Here is a 26,258-nt window from a genome sequence, read left to right as displayed (position 1 = left end):
CCCAGGGTTTCTTCAGAAATCGCGTTGCAAATAAAAGACTGGAAACTGAAATCTTGAGACCGGGTCCAGAGAGGTACCGGTTCCATCAGCTCTGGATCCAGGCAAAATTTATCTTGGTGCCCCACACGAGCATCGGCCCCACCTCCAATCCGGCCACGGCTGCAGCAAGCGCTGATGTGGCAGCGTTGCGTCAGACCCTGGCGCACGTACCTACGCATCTAGCCATGCATCCAACCGCACACCCATACGCTGCACATATGTCAACCAGTGCGTGCTATCCTGTCCTGGAATCACAGGTGTCATGCAGCCAACGCTTCATTAACAAGATGATATACGAGTAATACGTGTCGACGGCGTGCGAGTACCGCATCACATGTCAGCACAGTCCCAGGAACTTGAGCTTGTTACCCCACCCCACATCGGCACGACACACACAACGACAGGGGAGGTTCGCTCTGTACAACGACACACACCAACACACGCGCACACCTATGCAACCTTAGCACTCCTCTCTCAGGTATGTGATATACGGCAGGGCAGCACACAACAGGTTACGCATACGTAAAATTGAAATGAACAAAAAGAGCAATGCGCTGAAGGCCACATATATTGACGGCCAAGGCAACAGAGACACAACGCACAGGATACAGGACGGGTACGGAGGCAAGTGCCACGATGCCACGCATCAAGGCCCCCCCCCATTATCCCCACAAACAGCAACCATGTGCACGCCAACGAAAATGACGGGCAGACGTCTTGTAGGTCGATCTTCAAGTGTACAGGCTCGCATGAATGCAAGCTGTGCCGTAGGAGTGCATTTACTGCTCTGCATACAGCGCCTTAGCAACGTCCGCTGCGGCTCAGTGTGTGTAGGTTCACAGCCTAGAGCCCTACGCCCCCTCCCGCGTTCCAAGCTGGGTCTGTGTGTGCGTGTGTGCGTGTGGCCAACGCAGTCCGTTAGGCCCCACAGGCGGTTGCTCGTATGCGGTCACGGGGGTTATGTCATGGACATGATGGCACTCACGATACGCCATGATGAAATGCTTGCATTCGGGTATGGCATTTTAATCACCACACCGTATAGCGGGATGAATCCCGTGACAGGCTGTGCGACACGAACTGCACGAGCCGCACACGCATAGAGCTGTGCGGTGCGCGCCACGCACCGCTGGGCCCCGCACACACTCCCTTCTGATACAGGAGCGGCCGGTGGTGCGGTCGGCGGCCCGAAGCGCCCCGGCGCCTCCCTGTGCGCCCCACGCGGTCGCTCCGACCCACAACGCCCGGGTGGTCACGGCCCCCGCGCCGCCACCCGGGCGACCTCCCCCTCACCCCCGCCGGCTGCTGTCCCGGACAGCGCATCAGCCCTGCCCTGCCCGTTGGCCTTGTCCCCTGTGCCGCCGGCCCCGCCGGTCCCGTTGCCGTTCCCGGCAGCCTGCACCCCCGCCGGCCCCGCCCCATTGCGGTCTGCAGCCACAGCAGCACCACCGCCACCGTTGCCGCCATTAACGTTGCCGCCGCCATCAGCGCCAGGGGCCGGGTCCACTCCGCCCTCGCCCTGCTGCCCCTGCTGCTGCGGCGGCTGCGGCGGCCAGTTGGGGTCCCAGCCCTGGCGCCAGGTCTGCTCCGACAGCGGCTGCGGGGAGGGGGGCCGTGCGGGTTGGGGTGGGTTAGGGTAGGTGTGAGCAGCCGCAGCAGCAGCAATGGTTGTAGCGGTGGGGTCCGTGGCACCTCCGTGGCACCCCATTATATGTGTGTGGGGGGGGGGGATGTTACATTCATGATTAGCTAAGAAAATGGGGGGGGGGGAGATGGAGTGGCGTGTGGGCTCGCGAGGGGCTCCATAGGCGTCAGCCACAAGGACAGCTCCGACGTACGGGGATAGGAAGCGGTGACAGGGCCCAGTGCGCCTGGCGCAAACCCGGCCAGGCCCCCCAGCTTCCCACAGTGGGTTCTCTTCCCACCCACCCTCCACCCCCCATGTCTTGACCTGTCATGCCATGTAATGGTCATAGTGACAACCCCGCCACACATGCCCTCCGCCATAGCCCCCGCGCTCGTCTTGCATTCTCGTGGCTGGGTAGGCTTCCTAATGATGATGGGACTAGTTCGCTGGGCTCGGGCACATACCCCCCCTCCTGCCCCCTCCCTGCCCCCACCTGGTGTTGGCTGGGGTCTCCGAAGTGGCTGTGCGGGTGCAGGTGCGGCTGGGGCTTCTTGTGTGGGCTGCGGCTGCGCCCAGACACAGAGCCAGGGGCCGCAGCGGAGGTGTCCTCGGCACCCGCTGCTGCTGCTGCTGTTGCTGCCGCCGCCACGCCCGCCGCCGCGCCTGCCCTGGGTGCCGGTGTGCCGCCGGCTGACACGGACGGCGCCGTCTGCACAGTGAGGGCTGCGGGACCTGTCGCCACCGCCGCCTGCTGCGTCCCCACCACCGGCACCGGCACAGCTGCCGCCTGGTTCCCCTCCTCCTCCAGCCCGCTCAACTCGCACTCGTCCTCCTCCCCCTGCCCCCTCGCGCCAGCCCCCCTCCGCTCCGCCCCTCCGTCCGTGCTGGCTGCTGCGCTGGCCGCCAGCTCGGCGCAGTCCAGGTTGGCGGGCACCAGCGCCAGCACCGGCAGCGGCAGCAGCAGGCAGGCGTTGCACAGCCCCACCAGCAGCGGCAGGTTGTCGTAGGAGCCACCGCTCACGCCCAGCGCCGCCATGAGGCCCGCACCTCCGGCGTAGCGCACGCCGTCCGCCATGTTGAGCAGCGACATGATGGTGGCGAACATGGTGGCCTGCAGGGGGGCAGGGGGGCGGGGGGAGGTAGTTGGTACCAACATCAAAACCACCAAGATTCGGAAGCCGAAATCAGGAGGTGAGGGTTGGGTGGTAGACGGGAGGGAGCAGGGTCCACTCCAGACGCACCTCTTGGCCGTGGGTCACCCCCCCCCGCCCTCGCCCCGCCTCACCTCCAGCCCCTTGGGGCACAGGCGCGCCGCCAGCACCAGTGTGGGCATGGACAGCACGTTGGTGATGACGGAGGTGACCACCGAGCCGCCCAGCACAAACAGCCGGTCGTCCAGGCCAAACCACTGGGGGGGGGGGCAGGAGGGGAGGGGGCAGGAGGGGAGGGGAGGAGGATGGCAGTGGGCGGTGCAGTGGGGTGCTGACCCACTGTGGTGACGTCCTCAGGTGACACACAAACACACACACACACACACACACACACACACACACACACACACACACACACACACACACACACACACACACACACACACACGCACACACACACACACACACACACACACACACACCTGGCGGTCGTAAGCAGGACCGTCGCGCCCACAGGAACACATGAGCAGAACCCAGACCACCGCCCCGCCTCCCCCCCCGGCACTTCCCCCCTTCCACCCACCGTGTTGACGCGCGCCACCAGCATCAGGTCCGAGCACTGCAGCGCCGCGCCCAGCAGGTTGCCCCACAGCAGGAAGGACCTCAGCGGCACGCCCTTGAAGGCGGCGTTGTACAGCCACACGCCCGCCAGCGAGGCCACGGCGATGGCCAGCTGCACGGCGCCCAGGAAGGAGGGCGTGAAGCCCAGGGCCTCAACCTGCGGGTGGGTGGTGGGGGGGGGGGGGGAGGAGGGCGGGGGGGGGGTTCACATTCATGATTAGTCAAGAAGTGAAAGGGGGCCACACAGGGGAAGGCACACAGGGCAGGGCACACAGGGGGGACACAGAGGGCGGAGGGCCAGGACGGGCGTCAGGTGACGGGACTCAAGACCAGGAACTCCAAACGAATGCAGCAATCCAACAGCACCTTTCTAATCCCGGTAACTCCCGACCCACCCCTCCTGCCCCCCGTCGCCCCCTCCCTTCCCCCTGTGCGTTTCCCCTTACCTCGAAGAAGAACACGGCGTCATCCGCTGCCGGCGTGGCGCTGAGCAGCATGAGGAACGTGACCGGCCAGGCAATGGCGGGCGCGGACAGCGCCGTCCACAGCGCAGAGCCGTGGCTCAGCATGCTGCTGCGGGCGGCGGCGGCGGCGGCAGCCAGCGCCGCGCCCCGCTCGCGCAGGCTGGGCGGGTGCGGCCGAGGCGCCAGCGCAGTGGCGGCGGCCAGGGCCGAGGGCGAGGGCAGCGGCTTGTGGGTGCGGCTGCCGCCGGGGCGCCGGTGCCGGCCGCGAGGGGAGGCGGGCGTGGTGTGCAGCGCGGCGGTGGTGGGGCAGGGGATGGGCGCGGGCACGGGCGGCGGCAACAGTGACAACACCAGTCCGCCGCCACTGCTGCTGCTGCTGCTGCTGGCGGAGGAGATCTCCGGCAGCAGTGCCAAGGGCGTCACGGCCGCGCCCACGTCTACAGGGGCAGGAGGCGCCAGGCCGCCCAGGCAGGGCGACCCGGGCAGTGGCGCCGCGGGCGGGCCCCAGGAGTCAAGTGGCGAGGTGATGGTGGTGAAGGTGGTGCCTGGAAGTGGTGGTAGTGGTGGTGGTGGTGGTGGTAGTGGTAGGGATGGCGGTGAGGCAAACAGTGCCGCCGCCGCCACCTGGGCCCGAGCCGCCGCCGCGGCCACCTCCGGGTCAGGGGCCGCTGCGGCCGCCGTCCCCCCAGGCTCCAGCTGCAGCGGTGCCACTGCTGCTTGTGTTGGTGTGGGCGCTGCTGCGCCGTACCCGCCACGCCCACCGGCAGCTCCACTCCACGCCGCCCAAGGCCCCGTCCCGGACCCAGCGCCGCCACCGGCCTGCCCCCAGTCCGCCGCAGCGCTCCTCCCCGAGCTCTGAGTCGCCTGCTCCGCCTCCGCTTCCGCCGCCACCACCACCGCCGCGACCGGCAACGACGTCCCAGCCAGCGCCGCCCCTCCCGCCGCCCCCGCCGCCGCCTCCCAGCCAGCTCCTCCTCCTCCTCCTCCTGCCCCCGGCTCCCAGTCCGCCTCGTCGTCGTCGCTGCTCCAGGTGTCCTCAATGGAGGCGGTGAGGCCGCGCAGCGCCGCCTCCGTACTGACGCGCTCCTCGTGCACCATGAGGCTGGCCGCGCCTATGAGCAGCGGGAAGGCGGCGGTGAGGCCGAACACGAAGCGCGGCCCCTGCGCCTCCACCAGGCTGCCGCTGAGCGCCGCGGTGGCCACCTGCCCCACCGCGTAGGCGGCCCAGCACAGCGACTGCAGGTTGCCGGCAGAGTCCTGGGCGCAGGGGGTGAGGCAGGAGGAGAGCGGGAGGGAGGAGGGAGGGACTCCTCAGTGAGAGGACACGGGACGCCTCGAAAGCCCTTCTGAGCGCCCCGCACGCCCCTCGTCCTCGGCATGCAGAAGCCCCCCCTCACCAGCTCACTACGCCCCCCTTTCCGTGCCCCCCTCCCAAAAAAACCCTCCTGCTTACACACCCGTCCCCTCCCGCCCCCCCTCCCGCCCTCCACCCCCCCCCCCCCACCTGCTCCTCCTCCCTGGCCTTCTCCACCACCATGGAGTCCACCACCACGTCGCTCAGCGCCACCGCGCCACTGCCCAGCACCATGGCCCACAGCGTGGCGGCCAGGCTGGAGGCGCCCACAGCCAGGTACACCCAGGAGCCAGCAGCTGCGGAGGGGGGGAGGCAGGCGGTGGGGGTGGGGGTCGGGCAGTGGGGTGAAGGACACGAGCAGCAGTCAGCGTGGTGAGGTGGGTATGGGATTCGGCAGCTAGAACACAGCCGCATAGCGCTATCCTAATAAAGCAAAGCCTCCAGCTCACTCGCCCCCTCACCCTCCGCCCTCTCCCTCCGCCCTCTCACCCGCTACACTGGCCAGCAGCAGGTAGCTCCGCCGCCTGTACCCCCACAGCGGCAGGCTGTCGCTGATGAAGCCCAGCACCGGCTTCACCATCCACGGCACCGAGGCCAGGGACAGGAACAGAGACACCTGCAGGAGAGGGGCGGAGGGCGAGGGGGCGAGAGCGCGAATCAGGAGGAGGCGTAGAGACTTGGCAGTGACGGGTGAGCGAGCGGGCGGGCGAAGGAGACATGTCGTGTCGTGTCGAGTGGCGGTACGGCCCAGCGGGGGCGCATCCACCGCACACCCCGGCCGCAGGACGCCTGGCGCGGAGTGGCGCCCAGCCGCTTCCTCCCCCCGGCCCAGCTCCCCCCCGCCCACACCTGGGCCGGACTGGCTCCGAGGTCGTCCTTCAGAAAGTACTTCTCCGCCAGCCAGGCCATGTCGCTCAAGCCCTGCAGGGGGGAGGGGGAAGAGGGCGGAGAGGCGGGAGCACCGTCTGTGGCCCCCTGCGACCATTCGGCCAGCATGAATTGGCTGATCGAGCTCAAAAGGCGATGGCATGCGGTGCTGGCCTGCATGTCACTACTGCGCTGCCCACCCCGACACCCGCGTCTCAAGCTGGCGCACCTGGACAAGGTAGACCAAAGACATCGCCAGCAGCGCCGGCTCCCTCCGCATCTCGCTGACTGCGTTCTCCAGCTGCAGCGCCAGGCTCGCAGCTGGGCTGGTCCCTTTGCTGCTCGCAGCTGATTCCGAGCTTCCTCCATCCTTTGTGCTTGCTCTTAAGTACGTCCCGGAACTACGGGGCCTTGCGTTTTGCAAATGAACTGGCTGACTGCACCAAAGCCCAAGTCGCGCGGGTCGGATGTGTAAAGGAAACCAACGTTTTGACCGTTGCCCTAACGCATAGGCAATTTTGGCACGACAGCACATTTGCAGCGCTGGTCGTAAAACAGCCCAGTCAAACCGGCCCGGCCGCGAGTTCTGTTTGCCGAGCCAGTGCAATAGTATCTAGGCGGTCTGGTTAATTAATAGCATAGTTTGCGGGCGAGTCAGAGCTTCGTGCCGGGACTGACGAGCCAACCGATGCTCCATGCAATCCAATCGTGGCGATCGTGGCGATGCGAGTTCTTAATTACCCCATACGTCACCAGCGTCGGTAAGCGCCAGTACAAAGCCGCACACAGAAAACACAGAACACACCCGCTAGTCAGCAACTAGGTCTTTTCCGTGCAGCTCAGTCGACACTAGTGTCTTTACGCAATTTCTAGTGACGTCGGTTATCAGTCAACGCTATCAAAGAGGTAAGTGCCATTGGAAAGGCGGGAAGGGCGGCCACAGAGAGAAAGTCGGGAACCGAAGTCCTAGGGTCGCGCGCTTGCCTCGAGCGCGAGCGTTGACAAGACCGCCGTCGCTGGGGTCTAGTTCCAGGTACAATAGTGCCTTGAGTGGGCGCCAGGGCCGTGACCGCGTTTAAGGGGGCAGCGACTAGACTACTCTTGCCGCGTCTGACGACATTGCCGCGTCAAGAGTCGAGTCGGAGCAAGCGACGGGCTTCGCGCCCGACAACTCCGGCGACGCGAGGCGGCTCCTGTTGGTTTTGCTAGGTTGTTTTGGTCCAAATTTTCGAAGGCTGGAGCCAACCGTCGGCACCTCCAAGCAAGTTCCCACACCTCCGCCAACACTTGAACTCCAATCACGCGGCTCCGCCTCTGCCCGCGACGTCCCTGCCTAACTCGAGCGCCCCTCCCGCACACCTCCACCGCAGGCCCTTAAACCTGGGATCCTGTGGCCATCACTCATTGCTCTCTTCGCGTGACCTATCACCACCGCCTCACTCAAGACCGCCCACACCATGACACTGCCGCACACGCCGCCGCCCGGCTCCGCGGCCCCCCACGCCGCCACCTCCGCGCCCACCCCTGTGGCCGCCCCCACCACCTCCTACTGGCTCAAGAACTTCACACCCGCCGCAGCCCCCCGGCACGCCCCGCCCCGCCCGCCCGCCCCCGCTCGGCAGCCGGCCGCCGCCCCCGCGCAGCTGCCCGCCGCAGCCGACGTGGTGATCATTGGCGGCGGCATTGCGGGCGTCAGCACCGCCTACCACCTGCGTAAGAGCCGGCCCGAGCTGCAGGTGGGGGCAGCGAGGGAGGGCGTGGAGGGGCAGAGGCGGTCGCGCATCCAGTGACTGAGCGAAGAGGACACGCGCGAGCGCGCTTGCCACGTAGGCATGTACCCGCATCTTCCCACTCGCAACCTTGCCTTCCCTTCCCGCCTCCAGGTTGTGTTGCTGGAGGCGAGGCAGCTGAGTCACGGCGCCACGGGGCGCAACGGCGGACTGCTGTGGCCGGCGTGAGTGGTGCAGTGGGGATGGCGGGCGGGGGGGGCGCCTGTGTGTGTGGGGGGGGGGGAGGGGGGACACAAGGTGCAGTTGCGTGTGTCACGTCGGCCGGTGCGGTGCATTTGTCACATCGGCTGGTGCTTTCGCCCTGACGTCTTGTCGCCCACCTCATCCTTTCCGTGCCATCTGCCACTCCTTGCCTGCGCCCCCTCCTCTCCCCTCGCATCACCCTGCCTCCTCCTGCCCCACCTGTCCTGCCCCCAGCCTCAACGCGCCGTGGCTCAAGACCGCCGCCCGCTACGGCCCCGCCGAGGTGCAGCGCATGATGGCGTTCGAGCTGCAGTGCCTGCGCGAGGTCACCGACTTCATCAGGCACAACAAGCTGGAGGAGGAGGTGAGGGGGCGGGTGCGTGGGGGGTTGCGGGGGAGGAGTGGGAGCAGTGGGAGTCAGGGTGATGGCCGTTGTGTAGGAAGGAGGATTCTGTATGAGGCGGAAAGGGGGCAGGGAGGAGGTGCTCTTCGCTCTGACCGCTCCCGCTTTCTCCTGCCCTCACACTGGCCTCCATCCCGCCCTGCCCCGCCTCCCGCTGTCCCTGCAGGTGCGTTACTCGCCCTTCGCGGACGGCGCCTACTACGTGTACGACACGCCCGGCGAGATGGAGGCGGAGCTAGCGGAGCTGGGGCTCATGCAGCAGGTAGGGGGGGGGGAGTGGGCGTGCATGTGTGTGATTGCCGTGTGATAGTGAGCACAATCGTGTGTTTGTGTGCGCGTGTTGATCCTTGTGTGGTAGTCAAGTATGTTGGGTGGACCAAAGCACACATCTGCAGCCGTCCCGAGTTCGCGCTCACCGCCCCGGCAGCTAAACGTGCTTACCGGCTCCTGCATCCCCCTCGCCCACCGCGCCCCTCCCCTTACCCGGCCCCCCCGCCGCTGCATTCACCTGCTCCTGTTTCCTCCCGCCAGTTCGGCATCCACACCGACGTGCAGCCCCTCAGCCGCGCCCAGACCCGCGCCCTACTGCGCACTGACGCCTACGCCGGCGCGGTGCGGCAGCCGGGTGTGGCGCGTGTGTGGGCGGCGCGGCTGGTGGCGGCGCTTGCGCGGATGGCGGCGGAGGCGGGGCCAGCGGCGGGTCTCACCATCGCTGAGGGCGTGCGTGTGTCGGGTGTGGCGCCGCTGGCTGAGGGCGAGGCGCTGCCGGCCCTGGACGAGGTGTGCGCCTGGATGGACCAGGAGGAGGGGGAGGGGGCGGCAGGGGCGGGCAGCAGCAGCAGCTCCAACAACATCGTGCCCATGGGGCGGGCAGGCGGCGGCGGCGGCGGTAAGCCCTCGCCTGCGGCTCTGTCGGTGAGTGGCGGGCGGGAAAGATTGTGGGGCTGGTGGGGCCACGGGCTGTGGAGCGGGCGCAGGTGTGTGCAGGCAACCCAGTGCTGGGCCCACACGCACACCTCACTCATCGCTGCTCCCATCCCACCCACCCCCTCCCCTCGCTGCCCCACAGGCCTCGCTGTGCTCTGAGGCCCTGGACCCCAGTGCCACGCCCCTGCTCAAGGTGGGTGGGTGGGTGGGTGGGTGGCTGTGTGTGTGTGGGGTGGCCCAGCACAGGACCCAACAGCGGCCTACCCGGTCAGCGCCGCACGGGGCAGCACGCATATGCACGCACCGGAGCACGTGACACGCCTGCTGCTCACAACAACCGCCTGCCTGACATCAACCCACCCTACACTCATCCGCATTGCACTCCACCCGTCCCCTCCTTGCCCCTCCCTTCCCCCCCGCCCCCCACCCACCGCGCCCCCAACACCGCGCCCCCACCCGCCCTGCTGCCTGCTGCCTGCTGCAGGTGAGCACCGCCTGCGGCTCCAGCGTGTTGGCGCGGCGTGTGCTGCACTGCACCAACGCCTACGGCTCCGCGCTGCTGCCGGAGCTGAGGGGGGCGCTGGTGCCGGTGCGCAACCACGTGGCGGGTGAGGCGGGGGGCAGGGGCAGGGGCGGGGGCAGGGGCAGGGACAGGGGCGATGTGTGTGTGTGTGTGTGTGTGTGTGTGTGTGTGTGTGTGTGTGTGTGTGGTTTGTAGAAGCCAGCCCAAACAGCGCCGAACCCAATGCACAAGAGCGAGGGGGAGGCGCGCGGGAGGAGGAGCAGGGGCGGCGCCAACTGTACGGCGGTGGGGACAAGTGGGGAGGAGGGTGCGGCGTGGCATGGCTGGGGGCTCCACTGCACACTGCCGCCACACGGTACGGTGCCAAACCCCTTCACAACTCTTCCCGCCCCCTCCTGTCCCTCCTCCTCCTCCTCCTCTGCAGCCACCCAGCCGCCCTCCGCGGGCGGTCCCGACCTGCCGCTGGACGCCGCCTTCTACGCCCGGGGCGGGTTCGTGTACTGGTGAGCCACGGGTGGCAGGCGCGGGGGGCCGGCGGGCTAGATGATGCGGGTGGGTGAGGTGGCCAGTTGTTCAGTAGTGCACACGTGCGCACCAGGCACCGGGCAGCAGCAGTGCTCCTCGGTACCTTCACTCCACTTCGCATCAGACCACCACCAGCACCTCACCTGCACCTCACCTGCGCCAGCCCGCACTGCCTCGTGTACCCCGGTCCCTCTCCGCCCTCCGCCTCCCGAGCCAGACCACCCCGACATGCAGCCTCCTGCGCCTCTCCCCTTTCCCCTGACATGCATCCCCCTCTCCCGCTTCTCCCGCTTCTCCCTCTCCCCCTGCCTCCCTCCGCCTCCCCCCCTTGCCCAGGTCCAAGCGCGAGGACGGGCGTGTGGTGCTGGGCGGCTTCCGCGACGTGGCGCCCGGGCTGGAGTGGGGCGTGTGGGACGACGGCGCGCTGGACCCCCAGGTGTCGGCAGCGCTGCACGCCTACCTGCCGCAGCACTTCCCGGACGCCTTCAAGGGCGCGGCGGCGGCGGCGGGTGGTGGCGGCGGCGGTGGGTCGCGGCTGGCCACGGAGGCGGAGTGGAGCGGCATCCTGGGCTTCACACAGGACCGCTTCCCATTCGTGGGGCCGGTGCCGGGCCGCCGCGGCCAGGTGGGTGCGGGCGCGTGCGTGGGCGCATATGTGGGCGTTGGGTGCGTGTGGGACTGAAGGAGGCTGAAGGGGACTGAAGGGGGCCCAAAAATCAACACACCACAGACTCGCGTAACGCTCATGACCGCCCCTGAACCGCCCCATGCCCCTACTTACCTTAGTTCCTCTGCCCCTGCCGCCCCTGCCGGCCCTGCCGCCGCCGCCTTTCCCGCTGCCTCCTCCGCCCTGTCCCCCCGCAGTTCCTGGCTGCCGGCTTCAGCGGCCACGGCATGACCCGCACCTTCACGTGCGGCCGCATCCTGGCGGACATGGTGGCCGGCACCAGCCCGCCCGACCCCGCCTTCCCAGCTACCTGGCTGCCCTCCACCGCCCGACTGGGGGCGGCCACACCCGAGGTGCCCGGACCCGAGATGGCGGCGGGGGCCATATACGCGGTCTAGGACCTGGCGGGGCACAGATGGAGCCGTGGAGGTCAGCAGGTGGAGAGCCGTGGAGGTGGCTGTCAGACGTGGAGGCTGACGGAGGTGGCTGCCGGCAGCAAGGGGCGTGGGCTCGTGGCCATAACCTTGTAGTGGACTTGGGTCTACTGTATGGGAGGGTCGGAAACTCAGGGTGCGACTTAACAACCCTTGTATCGTATGAAGTTTCCTTCTTTGTAGCAGCCGTCGTTGTAGGGGGGTAGCACCTTCCGTGCGTGACTGGCGGTGACCGCACGGCGGCGGTGGGACTCCTGCCTTGTATGGTTGCACGCTGGATGTACGGTATGTACCAAAACGAGCGATTGATGTCACTTTGACGCGGCGCGCTATGGGCGCTAGCCGGTGTGTACACGTTCACAGCTTTGGACCAAGTGGGAGGGCTGCCCGCAGGGCGTACGTGACAACTTGTGTGTGTGGGGGGTGGGGGGTGGCGTGCAGTGCGTGTTGCACTGATGGATTGGTAGTGGTGTAGGACTGTAGGCTGGTGCGAGGTGCAGGACGCAGCACGGAATGTACGGTATCTGCGGTGCGTGGACTGGCGATGCAGGGTGTTACGTGTGTAACGTGTGTGGGTGCTGATGTTATTGTGGATAGATGGATGGCAGGCCGTGGCCAGCAGTGTGTGTGTGATGGGACAGGGTTCAAGGCAGGTTGGCGAGGTCCCGTAGGGTGCAGCCGATGCCCAGACCCGTAAGCAGACAGCAAACAGTTTGCAGTGGCAGAGCAGAAGTGCATGGCTGGTCGAACGCCGGCGTTACTGTACCGACAGCAGTGTGTGTGTGTGTGGGGGGGGTGCAGGCAACCAGGCGTGTGTTTGGGGAGGGGGGGGTGGGGATGGCTGCGCGGACTGGTGTTGCGGCCGTGGATGGACGGGCAAGGCGCCCCAGCACGAGTACCAATTGCAGTCAGGCCCCAAGGTATCGAAGCGAGGGTGCAGCGTGGGCGGGCGCGGAGTCCGACTGTCGACTGGCGGGTCTCGGACGGAGGCGCCGTCGTGCGCAGTGGTCTCATCCAGTGAAGACTGCCTCAGTTGATTGTTGTGTATAAGATACCCTCATCTGACGGTACTGGTAACAACAATTCTACTGCAAGGGTGCCTCCGGTCCTCTTGGCTTGCAACTGACTTCGAAGAGCATGGCGCTGCGCGACTGACGATGCGGTCGTGGAGCGCTACGCCTTTGTCAACTTGGCAGCAGTTGATAATGATCCGCTACGCCATACATACAGTGTCCGCTTAACGAGGCGCAATTTGGCATTTCAGCTTTGAATTACGACGCTTGCGCGCTAGATAAAGCCAAGCATGCCGTAAGTTTGCTCAGTGTCGCCTTCAAGGGTCACAAAATTTGCTGGAAAGACGGGCGACGTTCACATCACAAAACCCTTCACCTGCAGGAAGCTCCACCCAGGGCCGGGGGCGGGCGACTGCCCCTACCCGACCAACCCTGCCTGCGAGCCCTCGGGGACTGCCTCCGCCTGGTCCTACCTGCTGCTAGCGCGGTCACATGGTGGCCAGGTGCGGCTGAGCGCGACACGACGTGACGCACACACTGAATTCGCGCAACACGTACACGCCGGGGTGTCCCGCCTCCTACCCTCGCTTATCGTCCCCCACCCAACCCATCCCTCATCGCCTGACCTCACCACCGGCCTCTACCTCCACCGCCTGACCTCCCACCCACCGCCCCCTCCATCCATCCCTCTCCCTCCCTATCCCTTTCCCCCCCAGGCCGCCAAGGACAGCATGACCACCTCCATCAGCACCATAGGCGTCATGGCCGCGCTGATGCTCACGCTCACCCTGCCAGCAGTGGCCAACCCGCCCACCGCACTGCAGGCGGCGGAGGTGGGTGGCGCCCTGCAGGCCGGCTGGCGTGCTGGCCGGCAGAGGGAGCCTTTGAGGCAGGGGCGGCGGCACAAGCTGGGGAGTAACTGATTCCACACCCCTCCCCCCCTCCCCCTAAGTTGGCAATGGGTTTACTTTGGGTTCAAAGTTCTGACCACCCTCCACCCCCTATTCCACCCTTTCCCCTCCCCCCCCTTCAGGGCGGCTACCAGCTGCGCTACCTGCGGCCCTGGTTCTGGTTCAGCCTGGGCTCCAGCCTGGCCTCCATCAGCGGCCTGGTGCTGGCCTCGCTGCTGCTGACCTACCTCACGCCAGTGCCGCCCGCCGGCATAGAGGCCTACCTGGAGCGGTGGCAGGGGCTGTACGTGGGCGCGATCGCCGGCTTCATCCTGTCCGTGCTGCTGCAGGTACTTGGGGGGAGGTGAGGGAGGTGGGAGAGGGGAGGGGGGAAGGAGAGGGCGTGCATGTGGTGTTGGTGCACACACACACACACACACACACACACACACACACACACACACACACACACATGCACCCTTTCTCCATGTCCTTTCTGAACACACGCGCTGCCTGCGCCGCTCGGGCTTCCTGATCTTCTCCGCGCGGTATGGGCTGGCTAGTCGGGTCCTGTTCCTTGAAGCACCCCACCCCCTCCTTCTCCAACCCCTCCACGCCGTCCTCCTCCCCCTGCTCCAGGGTGCCGCGCTGCTGGCGGCGGTGGCCCCGGTGCTTCCGGCCGCCGACCACAAGGCCGCCATCGCCGTCACCGCGGCCGTGTTCGGCGGCCTGCTGCTGCTGTTCTGGCGCGTGGACTACCTGTCGCCTGGATTCAACAGGTAGGGCGCGGCGGGAGCGACGTGGCTGCGGCCCATGTGGTGGCCATGTGGCGCGATGTAGTGCCCACTGCCCCTATCACCACTGCGGTGTCCGCGCACCGCGCCACCTGCACCTGCTGCTGCTGCGGCTCAGGGCGGGGCGGTCCACGGGAATGAGACACGCGGCGGCTCCGCACCCGCAACCGCACGTCGCCGCATGCGCGGGCCCTGGCACACACACTTGCAACACACACGTGTACGCGACCACAGGCATTACTACGCCAAGTGGTGGCGGGCAGTGGAGAGCGGCGGCGGCGCAGCGGGCGACGACGCGTCAGGCGACGGCGGCGTACATGCGGCGGTGGCGGCGGTTGGCGGCAGTGGTGCAGGGGAAAGGGGCGCGAGCGGCCCGGTGAAGAAGGGCGCAGTGCTGCCTTTCGCAGGCAAGACCTGAGCCGCGTGTGTGGAAGGCAGACGGCAGGGGAGCGAGGGGAGAGGGCAGGCGGCTGGAGGGGTCACGGATGGAGGAATGAGGGTTAGCAGCAGGACGTTTGATACACGACAGCACTTTTTGGAATCCATCCAGTAGGTCTGTAATGAGCAGGGCTGCTTGTGTTGAAGAGCGAGTGCAAGGGAGGACTGGGCATGCAAAACTGACCTGGCAATGAAACACGGCTGGCCGTACTGCTCACTGCTGGTCCAACACTGAGTCATTGCGAACTGGGCGCATGCCGCTGGTATTATTGCGAGCGCTATGGATTAATATGTTGTCTCTAAGTGCGCGGGGTTGAACGAGACAGTATCAAGGTCGAAATGCACCGAGGCATGGAGGAGGCGGTGAGAGGGTGCTCTGTTACACCCGGGATAGGGGCACAGAGCATCGGGTGTGCATGCGAACGCTTTTACGAACCGCTTTGCAGATGCATCGGCACCAATAACTCATGTATGTTGCTATTCAGCATTTAGGCGAAGCCCACGGTGCTTGTTGATAAGCTACGTGGTTCGATTGCCCCCGCATATCAGCATATTTTGTTGTCAGTGTTGCTCAGTTGTGGATTATAATAAAATTAAGAATGTCAGTACCGCTGCTGGAGGTGCGCGGCCTTCGTCGCGACGTGGGCGAGCGCACCATCTTGCAGAACATCAGCTTCAGCCTGGACGAGGGCCAGGTGCTGTTCGTGCGCGGGCCCAGCGGTGTGGGCAAGTCGCTGCTGCTGCGTGCGCTGGCGTGCCTGGACCATGCGCAGGTGCGGCGGGGGAGCAATGCCTACACGCTAACCTGCACGAACTTGCCCCAGCCCCCACAGCCCCCCCTCAAGGCCATGTGCTCGCTGCCCAGCGTTGGCCGCTCCCCATGCGCGTTGCGCCCTGAAAGAGGAGTCCGAGGATGCAGGTTCCAGCTACCTGCATGCCCCGGGCCCTCGCGCAGCACAGGCAACGCCGCATGCGTCCATGCCTGTCCCTCCCTCCCTCCCATGCCAGCCCGCCCAATCCTTTCCCGCCAACCCCATCTCCCCACCCGCGCCCGCGCCAGGCCGGCACGCTCCTGCTGCACGGCAGCCCGCCCGCCGCCGTGGGCTACCCCGCCTGGCGCACCGCTGTGGCCTACGTGCCCCAGAGCCGCGCCACCAGCCTGCGCGGCACACCCGCGGAGTCCTACTTCGCAGCCCAGCGCTTCGCGGCGCAGCGGGGCCGGCCGCGCGGCGACCTGCCGGCCCTGGTGGCGGCACTGGGTCTGGAGCAGGGCGTGCTGCACCAGCAGTGGGGCGAGCTGTCGGTGAGTAACAGGGGAGGGAGGGGAGGGGTGCGGGAGGGCGGAGTCGGGGTGGTTGGAGTGCTGCGAAGTGCAGTCACAACACCCACTCGCCGCTGCCACAGCCCCTGTCGCCTGTCCGCCGCACCTATGTCACCTGCTACTGCCGCTGTTGCTGTTGCTGCTGCCGGTGCCTCCACCTCCTGCAGGGCGGCCAGGCTCAGCGTGTGGCTCTGGCCATCAGTGTGGCTCTGGGCCCGCAGGTGCTGCTGCTGGACGAGCCCACCTCGGCATGCGACCTGGAGGCGGCGCTCAGGTGCGGGCGGGCAGGGGACACCGGGGAGCAGCGGGTGGGGAAGGATTGGGGTTCATGCAGTTGGGCAGTGCTGTGCATCGCGCCCTCCTTGGTGGCCAGCTGGTGGACCCACCCGCGTCCAACCCGCCTGTCTGCCTGGCTCCCGCCCATGTGCCCCTTACACGCGCACTCACAGGGTGGAGCGGGTTCTCGTCACGTGCGGCGCGGCGCTGGTGTGGGCGTCCCACGACCCCGCCCAGGCGGAGAGGGTGGGCGGGCGCCTTCTGGAGCTGCCGCTGGCCAACATCACACACCTGCCCCCGCCGCAGCACCCACACCCGCTGCAGCTGCAGGGCGGCGGCGTCACGGGGGCGGCTGGCTCAGGCCCCGGGGCCGCAGCGGCGCTGGGCGGGGGCGCGGCAGGTGCCGCTGCTGCTGGAGGGAGCGGCGGCGCACACCATCAGCACCAGCACCCGCACCCTGCACCTGCGGGCGCCGCCGGCCCGGCTCAGCTGCTGCGTGGCGACGTGCCGTTTTTCCCGGACGAGGGCGAGGGCGAGGGCGAGTCGCTTTCGGCACTGCTGTCGCCGCCCTTCTCGCCACCGCCGGAGCCGCAGCAGCAGTCGCTGCAGCAGTCGCTGCAGCAGTCGCTGCGGCCGCCCGCGGTGGCGGCGGCGGCCCGCGGCGTGCCCTGAGCCGAGTGCCGCCGGGCATGTGCTCCTGCCAAGTGGTCAGACGACGATGAGGACCACAGGACCGTGAGGGCGCCTCACTGCCGCATGTGTGTGGACGTGTGGGTGGGCCCGGTGCGTAGTGCGTTCAGCGCATGTCCACAGCGCCGGACTGCGGCCGCCGCTCCGCACCACAACGGCGTGAAGCGGGCCACCCGCCACCGCCACAACCGCCACCACTGCCACCACCGCCACCAGCCACCAGCAGCAGTGCCATGCATCACCGCGACGGGTGCGCTTCGGTCATGGGGCGTGCGGCAGCCTCGTGCGGGCGTGAAGATGCTTGCCATCAACACGCATACGTACACACATACGCACTCAACGGCGCCGCGTGCAGCATGCAGCCGCCTCGCCACGGCGCAGGTCGCCTGCGGACTCGGGGCGTTTAATGGGCGTCGGCGGCCGCCGTGACCCCCCGCCACCCGCCACCCGCGGCTGCCCACCGCGGCCTCACCCGTGGTCACTGATGGCGCCAGACGACAGCATATGCACTAGCTACTGCCGCCCCCGCCACATGCTCACACTGGGCAGAGGGAGGGCTGGCGGCTGCAGCTGCGCCTCGCGTGCCTGGCCAGAGCGGCTGGTGCAAGGCGCTGCCGGACAGCCCGATTTCGCAGCGTTGAGACGTGCGTTGAGACCTGAGGTGGCAAGTGCTGGCGTCACGAACTGTATAGTGATGCGATGCCGGTGGAGTTTGATTGGTGGATTCAGTCAGCCCTGTGAGCGAGGGTGAGCGAGAGCTCTGTCGAGGTGTACGCGGCGGTGCAGGCTTGCAGCCCGCCAGAAGGCGGGTTGAGGGTTCTTGTTTCGGGACTTGTTATTATGTAATTCCAGAGTGCTTTTCATTTGTTGTGGATGCACTGAAGGTGTAGGTGGGAGCGCAAGCGCCACCAAACTTCGTGGTCGTTTCGTTTTTCGCACGACAAGACTGTCGATTTTTGCCAGGGTCGGCGGTATGGCCCTGTAAATGGCTATAATGATTTAATATAATCACCATTTTTACTGCTCGGGGCAAAAGGTCGGGCGTTTGCGGGTGAAGGTCAGACGCATGCGCCAGTAGTCGTCGCGCCGATCGGCGTCGCTTCCTTAAATAGCCCGCGCAGACGGCCGCTCTCCATACAACAAGCAAAATGCATTCATACTTATTACTTGAAGCCTACTCGCGCACGCACCTTCACGAGGGGGCGCAGCGCCTCTCCGTCTCTGCCTCGATTCCCATTCTCCAAGTCGCCCTGCGGCGGGCTTTTCCGCGATGGAGCGATGCCACGCTGACAGTCATCATCGCGGCTGCTGGACTGGGCGGGCTGGCTTGCTATCTGCTGAAGTATCTTGAAATCCGGAGGTAGGATGCCGTCGCGCATGCTGCACATGCGGGGAGGACTCGTGCTTGCTAGGCCTTGATTTCAGTGATAACGTCCACGTTGACTGAAACCCAACTGCGCAGAGAGCTCTTAATAAAGCAATCGCCCACCTTCCGCGGATCCGAGGGCAGTCGTGTCAGCGGCGGTAGCGGCCCTGGGGTGAGTCATGTCAAGCAGGTCCTTCCCTGCATCTGCATGTCCTCGGGTTCTGCCCACCAGCTCTCCACCACCTCCCCTCAGTCTTACTCATACGCCGCGCATTCATGCCCCTGCCTGCAGTGCCGAGCTGGTGAGCGTATTGGCCTCCTGGCAGCCCTGACGCCTGACGACGTCTCCTCATCCGGCCCCCATACCCCCCGCGCCTCCTCCTCCTCCTCCTCCTACCTATACCTGCGCCACGGCCCGCTGCTGCCCGCCCGCCGCGCCAGTGCCAGCCGCTCCTGCAGCCGCAGCAGTAGCGCCTGCAGCCGCAGTAGCGACGTGGCTGCCGCGGACGCCGGCGCGGCCCCCGAGCTGCAACCAGCAGTGCAGTCGCACGACCTAGACCTGGACTCGGCCCGCGAGGAGGCGCCACAGCCGCCGCAGCCGCACTCGACAGCAGCGGGCCAGCACTTACACCTGCACCCGCAACCGCGGCGCCACCATCACCATCACTGGCAGCACCAGCAGCAACCGCGCTGGCAGCAGCATGAGGAGGTGCAGGTGTATGAGGAGGTGCAGCAGCAGGGGGAGGTGCAGGTGCAGGTGCAGGGGGCCCCGCGGGAGGCCGCGGTTGCTCGGCCCTGGAGGTCATCACAGGCTGTGGTCTCGGCTGATGGCGGCATGCAGGTGTGTGTGTGTGTGTGTGTGTGTGTGTGTGTGTGTGTGTGTGTGTGTGTGTGACGAGAACCTGCCATCACACTCGTCAGGGCACGCGGCCTGCCAGCCGACACACGCCCGCCCAGGGACACGTGCTCCGACGCCCCTCTCACCCCCACCCGTGTGTGTTTGCCCGCCCGCCGCCCGCCCGCCGCAGGCCAGCACCATCGCCGGCACCAGCATCAGCGCCGTGGCCGCCCACCCTGCGCTGACTTCCTACGAAGCGTCCTCTGCGACTGCGGCGCTCCCAACTGTCGAGCCGACCTCCATGTCGGCAGCAGCACCAGAGGCAACAGCCGCCCCCCATTGGGGTTGCTTGCCGCCCGCCGAGCCCGTCGCTACCAGCCATCCGCCGACGAGCACCATGCCACCGCCGCCGCCCTGCAGCGCCGACCTCGCCGCCCCGCGCCACCAGCAGTACCACCAACAGCACCTCCACATGTTGACGGCGCCGCGCCCGCAAGGCGCCTGCTCGACAGCACCTGAGCGGCGCACCACTAGCCAGGAGCCAGCGCAGGAGCCGGAGCAGGAGGAGGCGCCGCGGCCGGCGGCCGACGCAGCAGGCCGCCTCGCGGTTGCATGCGCTGCCGCGGACACGTCTGTGGTGCTGGCGCAGGAGGCGGAGGAGGCGGAGGTGGCGGCGGCCCCACAAGGACCTGGGTGCGCGGCGGCAACAGCTGCTGCGGCAGTGACTGCGGTACCGTCAGCACTCTGTCCCGAGCCGTGCTCGCGTTCCCCAGCAGTGTCGCAAGTTCATGGTGCGACCGCGCCGTCTGTCATGCTGCCCCAGCGGCGGCAGCTGTTCCAGGAGCCGCTCGCAGCCGCTCCCAGCAGCGCCTCGCTCGACATGCTGGCCGCCGCCTCCACGACCGCCTCCACGTCCGCTTCCGCTGCACCGGTGGCCGCCACGACGCCCCAGCCGCCCCAGCCGTCCCAGCCACCCCAGCCGTCCCAGCCGTCCCAGCCGTCCCAGCCGCAGGAGCCGCAGGAGCCGCAGCCGCAGGCCCAGCAAGCGCCGGCGGCCGGCCCCAGCAGCAGCCGGGCCGCTGCGGCGCCGCCGCTGACGTCTCTGGGCTACGGCCGCGCGCAGTACTCGCAGCAGCAGTACGCCTCCACGGCACCCGTGGCCCGCGGCCGCAAGCCGCCGCAGCAACAGGACAGCGAGGGCGGCGCGGCGGCGGATGAGGAGGCGGCGGCTGCGCCTCTCACTGCCGAGGTGAGTAGTGATCGGTGTAGCTGGATTCAAGCCTGTCCCTCCCTCCCTCCTCCAACGTTCCAGGTCTTTACCCTCCGCTGGCCTGATCTCTCATTACCAGTACGTACTCATGTTTGTTCCCTTCTCCGCCCCCACACAGGTGTCCACGCCGCCTCGGTGCAGCACACCGCCGCCCGGGGCGCCGCCGCTGGTGGGCAGTGGCTTTGTGCCGCTGGGCCCCCAATACATGCAGCACTTCACCATCACCAACCACCACCACCACGTCCACACAGACACCGAGCGAGGCAGCAGCGGCAGCAGCGGCGGCAGCAGCCGCGGCGGCAGCCGCAGCGGCAGCCGCTCCTGCAGCCGCAGCCGCGCCGGCTCCCGCCGCGCTACTGGCAGCAGTGGGGCGATGGACGGGGCCGCGGGTGCGGGTGCGGGTGTGGGCGGCTGTCTGACCCTGGACCTGATCAACCCCGCCACATCGCCGCTGCACCTGCTGCTGCAAGCGCACAACCACCACCACCTGCCGCTGCCGCACCTGCCGTACCACGGCCGCTTCCACCCCAACGGGCAGCCGACCGCCCCCTCGCCGCACCGCCTGCGCACCTCCATGTCCGCCGCCACAGCCGCCGCGGCCGCCAGCGGTGTCAGCGAGTGCAGTGACAGCCCCCGGGCGGCGGCCCACACATTCGGCGACCTCCATGAGGCCGCCTCCGCCGGCTCCTGCTCGTCTGCCGCCGCCGCCGCCGCCGCCGCCACCGACCTGGCTCCCCCCTCGGTCCCCTCGCTGCCCATCATGCACGAGAACAGCCTGTACGGCGTTACCTCGGTACCGTACGACGATGACGACGTGGTGGCGGAGGAGGAGGACGAGGAGGAAGACGGGGAAGTGCAGGAGGTGGAGGAGGCGCCAGTGGCTGTTGAGGAGGCGACCGTGTCTGTTCCTCCCCCTCAGCAACAAGGCACGGCCTGGAAGCAGGCAGCGCCTCGCTCCGCCAACACCTCACCACTCGGCCGGCCGCGTGGCCGCCCTGCCGTGTCTTGCGGCGGCGCCAGCCCAGTCGCCGCGACCACAGCCGTAACCGCATCCGCCGCCTGCAGCCCCACCCCTGCTGCTGCTGCTGCTGCTGGCGGCGGCCGGGCCGCTCGTGCCAGCTGGTCGTCCTCCTCACCCCGCCACCACCACGTGCGGCGGCCGCGGCCGACCATGCGTGAGAAGGTGATGCTGCTGGGCTTTGACCGCCGCCGCAACCGGGCCTTTGAGGAGGAAGAGGAGGAGGGGGTCGCGGCGCAACAGCAGGAGGCCCAGCAGCCTGCGGAGGCGGAGGTGGGCTTTGGTGGCTTCGCGTCGACCGCCTCTCGGCCGGTGCAGGTGGTTGCTTCGGCGCCCAGCACACCGTCCGCCGCCAACCACAGCTGCTACAGCTTCACACAGCAACGCCAGCCCCAGCCCCCGCTGGAGAACGCCGCACTGCCCTTCGCCGCAGCACTGGCCTTTGCCGGCCCCGCCTTCACCTCCGTCGCCGCTGCGGCCGCCTCCGCCGCTGCTGCCGCCACCACGGCTGCTGCCGCCGCGACCTCGGCCGCTGCCGCCGCCACCACGGCCGCCAACGCCGTGGCCGCCAACGCCAACGCCAGCAGCGCCGCCACCGCCGCCGCCTCGGCCGCCGCCGCGGCACTCGTCTCGGCCGCATCGCTGCGCACCGCGCTGATGCTCCACGAGTCTGTGCCTGCCGCCGCCCCCGCCCCGGCACCTGCCACTGCGCCCGCCACCCCCGTCGCCCTGCACCCAGTGGTGTCGCTGTCCGCGGCGCTGGGCGTGTGCAACGCTGACGCCGGCACACAGACGGCCACTGTGGCTGAGGCCGCCACCAGCACCGCCGCCTGCACCGCCGCCTGCGGCACTGCTGCTGTCGAGACCGTCGCCGAGACCGCCGCCGCCGAGACCGCCGCCATCGAGACCGCTGCCGCCGAGGCCGCCACCGCTGCGGCTCTGAGGGAGCGGGAGCACCACCACCTGCTCGCGGCATGGAGCTGCCTGGCCGCCTCCGCGCCCGCACCTAGCCCCGCCACCCCCACCCCCACCGCCACCGCCACCGCCGCCGCCACCGCCGCCGCCGCCGCCGACCCGTTTGCTGCGGCCGCTGCCGGCGGCGCCGATGATGATGACGGTTTCTTCCGCGTGCTCGTGTCCGCGGGCCGCACCGGTCCCTCCATTGACGGCGTCATGAGCGGCGATGACGAGCTGCCGGAGGAGGAGGGCGAGGTGGAGGAGTCTGCCACGGGGCAGCAGTGGGCGGTGGTTGCAACCGCCGCCTCGGCAACCTCGGCTGGCGTCATCGCGGCCGCTGTGCGCCGCCCGCGTATGGGCCAGCAGTGCGAGGCGTCGCCCGCGCTGCCGCTCCCCCCACCGCCACCGCCCCAGCAGCCGCCACCGCCCCAGCAGCCGCCACTGACCCAGCAGCCGGCCGCGGTCCGCCTGCCCGCCGTGCAGTGGCAGCAGTGGCAGCAGTGGCAGTGGCAGCAGTCACAGACGTCTCACCGCCGGCTGATGCAGACGCACCTGCGCCACACGCCGTCAGTCGGCAGCGACGACGGCCTCAGCGGCGGCGACAGTAGTGCTGCGCTGCTTGCCGGCTTTGAGAAGTCAGCTGTGGCCCCCTGTGGCTATGCGGCCGCTGCCGCGGCTGCGCTTGCGTCTGCTGCTGCTGAGGAGCCCGAGCCTGAGACCGACGCGGCTACTGCCGACGCGGCCTGCGGTGCCAGTCGCCGCGCCAGCACCAGCACCAGCATTGAGGCCGACATCAGCTCCTCTGAGCCCTCAGCGCCCGAGCGCGCTGATGGTGGTGTTGGCGATGTTGAAGTCCAGATCCAGCAGCAGGCCGCCGCCGCCGCCGCCGCGACCGCCGCCGCCGCTACTAACAGTGCTGCCGCCATCACCAACAGTGCTGCCATCGGTGATACCAGTGCCGGCGATGTTGCGTCTGTGCCCGAGCGTCTTTCCAAGACAGTGTTTGAGGCTGTGCCTGACGAGGCTGGTGTCTACCGGTACGCCTGCGACGAAGCTCTGCTGGAGCACTTGGGTGCGCTGGACGACGCCATCCCCGAGGAGGAGGTGGAGGAGGTGGAGGAGGTGGAGGAAGTGGAGGAGCCGTGCGAAGAGGAGGCGCAGCCCTGGACCCAGCCCCAGTCTCAGGAGCTGCAGCTGCAGCTGCGGCCGCAGGCGGAGCTGCTGGACGGCGGCAGTAGCAGTGCCAGTGCCGCCTGCAGCACCAGCTTCTGGCTGGGCAGCACTCACACGTCCGCCGCCGCCACCACCACCACGGCTGCTGCAGACGCAGACGCCGACTCGGCAGCTGCTATTGCCGCTCGCCGCTGCAGTCGCTTTGCGGGCGAGGCCGCGGCGCGCGCCAGTGGCCACGTGGAGGAGGACGAGGATGGTGTTGTGGCTAGCGCGGGCGAGGAGGCGTCGGATGATGACAGCGACCACGACGAGGCATGGCCCGCGTCGAACCTGCGCGCACGGTTTGGACAGCGCGATGTCAAGTCTCAAGGCGGCACGACCGAGCCCGGCGCCAAGCAGCAGCAGCAGCAGCTGCTGCTGCAGTACTCGCCGTACCCGCCGTACCAGCCCGCCGCCGCCGCCGCTGCCGCCGCCGACCCTATGGCGCCCGCCACGCCGCCACTGGCCACCATTGTAGCCGCCGCCGCCGCCGCCGCCGCATCTGCGCCGACCAGCTGCTTCAGCAACGCCGCCAAGGCCACCGCCGCCGCCTGCCCCACCGTCACCGCCTCCACGGCCACCAGCGCCTCCACCACGGCCACCCGTAACGCCGCCACCTGGGCCTGGGCGGTGGAGGCGGCGGCGGAGCTGGAGGCCGAGGCCGCCGCAGAGGCCGTGGCGGAGGCCGCCACCGAGGCTGCAGCTCTGTACAGCGACTGCTGCGGCTGCTCGATTGCCTCCGCTGCTGCCTCCGCGGCCGGTGCCTCGCCGCGCTCCTCCCTGCTGCCGGAGCGACACCAGCAGCTAGCGCTGTTGCAGCCGCTGCGGCCGTCGCACCGCTGCGCGCACACGCACGCGCACGCGGCCTGCTGCCACCGCCACCACCTCATGCTGGGGGAGGCGCCGGACGCCGGGCCCGTGCCCACGCCCGAAGCCTTCGGGGCCGCCCGCGCCGACACGGCCGACACTGGTGCGGGTGTGGATGATGGCGCTGAGGCCGACGGCTGCCCGCCTGTGATTGCGCTGAGCCGTGCGGTGGTGGGCGGCGGCCGCCGCAGCAGCAACGCCTCCTCGAGCATCGGCGGCCCCGCGCGCCCTGCCAGCGAGTGGGAGCCCTGCCGGCGCTGCCAGTGCTGCGGAGGCCGGTACCAGGCCCTTGCCGCTGCCGCCGCGACGTCTGCGTCTGCGGCCGCCGCCCGCAGCCCCATGTCTGCGGCTAGCGGCGGCGGGCGGCTGCGCGGCACCACCCGGCACTCGGTGTGCGGCGCGCCGCTGACCTACGGCGGCCCCGCCAGCCCCGCCCTGGGCACCCGCTCCGCGCGCACCTCGGTCGCCGGCGCCGACCTCGCCACCGCCTCGCCCTTCCAGCCCTGCTGCACCTGCCACCGCCGCGCCTTCCTGTCCGCCGCCTCCACGCCGCGCCGCGCCAGTGACGCCGGCGTGGCGGAGGCGCGCGCGCGGCGGCGGCTGCAACGGCTGAGCGAGGCGGCGGCGGCGGCGGCCGCGGCGGGCGACGCGCCCGGCTTCATGCGGCCCACCGCCACGTTCCTGGCCAAGGTGCGCACGCGGCCGGTGCCGCTAGTGGTGACGCACCTGCCGCTGGCGGGCACACCGCCGCCAGCGGCCGCCGCGGCTGCGGGCCTGGGCGTGTCGCCTCTGTCGCCGCCGCTGTACAGGTCGCCGGTGCAGGAGCAGCAGCTGCAGCAGTAGTGAGAGCAGCAGATGTTACAATAGTGACGTATTGATGCAGAGACCACATAGCATTGGTTCTGGGTGCATATGCACATGCACATACGTCACATGCACATACGCCATGTGATGCGGCGGTGCGCTCTAGCGCCCCGCACCGCTTGTGTTTTGGGTGGTGCGTTTTTGAGATATTGCGTCAGCTAGGGGATAGTCACAACGGTAATGCAATAGCAGGAGGATCGAATGCAGCTTGGTGCAGCCGCGCAGGCGGCACTTTTATGTGCGAATGAGGCACGGATGTACAAGGTTGTGATGTAATTTTGCTTGGCTGTCACAGTTTCAGGACAATAAGGAGACACAGCTATGTTCGTAAGCAGCATACGGTATAATCAAGGTAAATTGTATATGCATACATACGCCGATACGCGGAGTGGTTTTCGAACACTGGGCGGGGCCAAGGAGAGCGTGACTTGGCACCCGCTCGCATGTGGCATCAAAAGATGGAGCACTTGCCCGGGAGGCGGCCCGAGAATGGCCTTGCCGGCTTGCCCTATTAACACACTTGCGTCCATGCTGCCCCTTCAAAGGCTCTAAACTGGAGCCTCCATGGTAACACGAGCGCAGTTCCTTGGAATCCAGCCCCGCACACATGACCCCGTCTGTCTCATGGTTCCCAACCTGTGCTCCCCTCCTCCTCCCTGGCGGGTTATGCGCCTCTTAGTTGTGTCCCCAAGCTACTTCTGCCTTTTGCACGTAGCAAATGGCAACGCCTATCGCCACATTCAGCGGCAGCAACAGCATCATAGCGACAAACCGGCAAGAACGACAAACCCAGTTAAACCCCGCCACGTTCCACTGTGCTGCGTGACTCCACACGTACCGCTTCGGAACCCACGCCCAGCCAAGCCGAT

General features: G+C 68.1%; 5 protein-coding genes across 5 annotated transcripts; 4 read left to right on the top strand and 1 right to left on the bottom strand.

Annotated features, from left to right (window-relative positions):
* Positions 1-10: 10 nt before the first annotated feature.
* CHLRE_06g311000v5 (uncharacterized protein) lies at positions 11-6,734 on the bottom strand. The gene is made up of 9 exons (XM_043063795.1): positions 6,353-6,734; positions 6,106-6,177; positions 5,746-5,872; positions 5,407-5,552; positions 3,885-5,159; positions 3,401-3,595; positions 2,952-3,074; positions 2,160-2,777; positions 11-1,636 (listed from the first exon to the last, which is right to left on the bottom strand). Exons 1-9 carry the CDS (start codon positions 6,401-6,403, stop codon positions 1,292-1,294), a joined length of 2,952 nt encoding a protein of 983 aa, XP_042924501.1. The 5' UTR covers positions 6,404-6,734; the 3' UTR covers positions 11-1,291.
* Positions 6,735-6,894: 160 nt separating this feature from the next.
* CHLRE_06g310950v5 (uncharacterized protein) lies at positions 6,895-12,660 on the top strand. The gene is made up of 11 exons (XM_043063794.1): positions 6,895-7,029; positions 7,494-7,859; positions 8,007-8,077; positions 8,331-8,460; positions 8,666-8,761; positions 9,031-9,414; positions 9,569-9,619; positions 9,911-10,034; positions 10,374-10,452; positions 10,811-11,099; positions 11,339-12,660. The coding sequence occupies exons 2-11, from the start codon at positions 7,581-7,583 to the stop codon at positions 11,537-11,539; spliced, it is 1,704 nt and encodes a 567-aa protein (XP_042924500.1). The 5' UTR covers positions 6,895-7,029; positions 7,494-7,580; the 3' UTR covers positions 11,540-12,660.
* Positions 12,647-15,155, top strand: CHLRE_06g310900v5 (uncharacterized protein). Its single transcript, XM_043063793.1, has 6 exons — positions 12,647-12,883; positions 12,971-13,091; positions 13,305-13,421; positions 13,622-13,828; positions 14,118-14,257; positions 14,507-15,155. The coding sequence occupies exons 1-6, from the start codon at positions 12,879-12,881 to the stop codon at positions 14,688-14,690; spliced, it is 774 nt and encodes a 257-aa protein (XP_042924499.1). The 5' UTR covers positions 12,647-12,878; the 3' UTR covers positions 14,691-15,155.
* Positions 15,156-15,204: 49 nt separating this feature from the next.
* Positions 15,205-17,994, top strand: CHLRE_06g310850v5 (uncharacterized protein). The gene is made up of 4 exons (XM_001691140.2): positions 15,205-15,483; positions 15,771-16,013; positions 16,199-16,305; positions 16,481-17,994. Exons 1-4 carry the CDS (start codon positions 15,310-15,312, stop codon positions 16,977-16,979), a joined length of 1,023 nt encoding a protein of 340 aa, XP_001691192.2. The 5' UTR covers positions 15,205-15,309; the 3' UTR covers positions 16,980-17,994.
* Positions 17,995-18,044: 50 nt separating this feature from the next.
* On the top strand, positions 18,045-25,980 carry CHLRE_06g310800v5 (uncharacterized protein). The gene is made up of 5 exons (XM_043063792.1): positions 18,045-18,357; positions 18,460-18,535; positions 18,656-19,204; positions 19,392-20,450; positions 20,590-25,980. Exons 1-5 carry the CDS (start codon positions 18,146-18,148, stop codon positions 25,366-25,368), a joined length of 6,675 nt encoding a protein of 2,224 aa, XP_042924498.1. The 5' UTR covers positions 18,045-18,145; the 3' UTR covers positions 25,369-25,980.
* The last annotated feature ends 278 nt before the right edge of the window (positions 25,981-26,258 follow it).

This window comes from Chlamydomonas reinhardtii, chromosome 6 (genome assembly GCF_000002595.2).
Source record: "Chlamydomonas reinhardtii strain CC-503 cw92 mt+ chromosome 6, whole genome shotgun sequence".
In the NCBI taxonomy this organism is placed as follows: domain Eukaryota; kingdom Viridiplantae; phylum Chlorophyta; class Chlorophyceae; order Chlamydomonadales; family Chlamydomonadaceae; genus Chlamydomonas; species Chlamydomonas reinhardtii.
The sequence above is the reverse complement of the archived record's forward strand: the minus strand, read 5'-3'. Positions and strand labels throughout refer to the sequence as shown.